The sequence below is a fragment of the Medicago truncatula genome, chromosome 3 (genome assembly GCF_003473485.1).
Source record: "Medicago truncatula cultivar Jemalong A17 chromosome 3, MtrunA17r5.0-ANR, whole genome shotgun sequence".
Classification (NCBI taxonomy): Eukaryota; Viridiplantae; Streptophyta; class Magnoliopsida; order Fabales; family Fabaceae; genus Medicago; species Medicago truncatula.
The window spans coordinates 23,766,264-23,768,990 of NC_053044.1; the positions used below are offsets into that span (position 1 = coordinate 23,766,264).

The 2,727-nt window shown below is 30.7% G+C and overlaps 1 protein-coding gene across 1 annotated transcript; it reads right to left on the minus strand.

Annotated features, from left to right (window-relative positions):
* Positions 1–416: 416 nt before the first annotated feature.
* LOC11428259 (protein translation factor SUI1 homolog 1) lies at positions 417–1,786 on the minus strand. The gene is made up of 2 exons (XM_003600048.4): positions 1,638–1,786; positions 417–1,017 (listed from the first exon to the last, which is right to left on the minus strand). Exon 2 carries the CDS (start codon positions 970–972, stop codon positions 634–636), a length of 339 nt encoding a protein of 112 aa, XP_003600096.1. The 5' UTR covers positions 973–1,017; positions 1,638–1,786; the 3' UTR covers positions 417–633.
* Positions 1,787–2,727: the final 941 nt, after the last annotated feature.

Here is a 2,727-nt window from a genome sequence, read left to right on the forward strand (position 1 = left end):
ACTATTACTTGTATTTCACAACTTGAATAATGAAAAACACTTTTCTCTTTAATTTAAAAAAGAGATTTAAATGTTGGAACCATAGCTTAATTGACCCTACTCTTCTCCCTTTTAAAGGTGCTTAACATTCAAGTGGATGATCTGAACATGTGATGGGTACTACTACTCATGGTAATTATAGTGTAAAGTATGCTACCATTGCACAACGCTATAAGTGGCATAATTTGCTCTTTTTTCTTCCCTAAATGCTTAAACACTAAAACTATTGTCCATAGTTTTAGCAAGTGTGATCAAGCAACCAATATTTGGTTTGGGTCCCCCCATTATTATAAAACTCACATCTTGCTTAGATGTTAAGTTATCATTAGATAAAGTAATCAGCTGAGAATCAAACATCAAAATAACAAAACCATCTCTCAAAACCAAATCATTGAGTATTATTATATTTGAAGTGTCTTGTAAACATTCAAAATCAATCACAAGATCCATAACTCAAATCATAAAAAAACAGAAAAACAAAAAACAAACCACACTTATTTCAATAACATAAATCAAACTAAAAACAAAACAAAAGACACTCCAACTTCAGCACACAATTTCCCAGCAGCTTCAAACTATAAAAACCCAAGTCTCTCAAAAACCATGAATCTTGATCTGATCCTTCCTCACAAGACCGGCTTGAACCAAAAACTGAGAAACCTTCTTCCTCTGATCACCTTGTAGTTGGATAATTTTACCAAGTTCTTTATCCTGCACAACATTCCCGTTGCAACAGAACTCTTTCTTAAGATCCTTGAGAATTTTCTCGTAGCTGTAATCTTTTTTCAGCCCTTGAACAGTTGTTAAGCTCTTTTTTCCATTTCTTTGCTGAATGCGTATATGAACATACTCTTTTCCTCCGGGGGCATCCGATTCTATGGCGTCAGCGAATGGATCGAAAGCAGTTGGGATCTGGATGTCCAACTCAACCATGTACTTTGCTTGATTTGAACTTCGGAACACGGACAATGAAAGCAACTGCAAGGTAACAAAAACATGTTTAGATAAGAAACAAAAATTTCACCATACATGAAAGCTTTACAAAAGAATTCATATTAATTCTTGTACATGAATCTAAGCTAGTTTATGACATACAAGAAATCATATTATATGTGTCGGACACAGACACCACCGGACACAAAACAGACTCTCACTCGCCATCATCGTTAACATATTATATGTGTCGGTGTGTCAGACTGACACGACACTCAAAAGAAAATAAACTCAAACCAATTTATAAAAAGAAAATTTGTGGCATAATTAAGACAGAAAATTCCATCAAGCTTTCAATAAAAATTTGAATAGAAATTTGAATTGATTTCATTAAAACCCTAAAATTCTACGAAACAAAGGATCAAAGACAGATTAACACATGATCATTGGATGATATATGAACAAAAACCCTAAAATTCTAAGATACAAAATCATTAACCAAAGAAAAAAAAAAAGGAAAACACGACAACGTTAGACAGATCATGATCATCCATGTAACATGTTTCTCAAACCTAACAATAAAATTCCAAAAAACAAAGGTGAAAACTAAATAAAAAATAAAAGATCAGAGACATAATTATTGAAGAAAGGAAAAGAAAACGAACCTGTGAAGAAAGAAGGTTTCAAGAGACTTCGAAAAAGTAAATGAGAAATTATGAAGAAAAAGAGAGGGGTTTGGGTGTTTATATAGTGCGTGAGGTTGAGTCGGTGCAAGTAGATGGGCCACTAGTTTTTTAACGGCTGAGATGAGGCTATGATTACACGTGGAAAGTGATTAAGAGGGGATTGTGATTTAATTATGCGTGTTTGGCTGTCAAGATAAAGAGAATCGTATTCTACTTTTTCTTTTGTTCAATGAATCTTATTCTATTCTTTTTTTATTATATATTTGTTGTTTGTTGATAAAAAATTGACATATTTTAGTTATATAAAAAAGAGTTGTGTTATTTGAACATCCATACTCCCTCCGTTTTAAAATATAAGCAAAATTCACTTTTTATGGGATCACATACATCATTAAATGAATGAACCTAAAAAGTGAATTTTGCTTATATTTTGAAACGGAGAGAGTATATGTGACAACTTTTGTGACAACCAAAATTTTACAAAGGAAATGAGGTAGTGGCACAAAAATCAAAGCAATAGAGAGAGAAAGTAAAAAGATAACGTGAGTATGAGAGAGAAAATTGTCACAAAAGTTGTAAAAACTGATTGTTCAAATATCATTTCTCTATAAAAAACTTCAACAGGTAGTTTTAGTTCTTATTAAACTCAAATTCAAATGTTTTATAAGTTTAACTCAATTGATAAAGAATAATGCATATTATATACAAAGGTCAGGGTTCGAATCTTGGACACCCCATTTGAAGAATTTCTCTAATCACTAGGTTATGACAAAAATAAAATCAAATCTAAATTTATTTAATTATATTTAAATTTTTAAAATTTTAAAATTTTTATACTTTGTTTAAAATATTATAAAAGTCCCTCCAAAAAAATAAGTTTAAAATTGATTTGTTGTTATTAGTTTTTGTTCTGATCCGCCTAAAAGGCCATATCCACTTAGAGAATGGCCAATCTAGGATAGAACAATTTTATCTTCAAATTTTAGTGTTTAAAATATGTATATTTAATTCATCACACATTAGAAATTTCTATTTTTTTATAGAAAAGTTTTTATAATGTTCTTAGCAT

Coding starts and splice junctions, on each gene's coding strand:
- LOC11428259 (XM_003600048.4), bottom strand. CDS start 972: ATGGTTGAGTTGGACATCCAGATCCCAACTGCTTTCGATCCATTCGCT.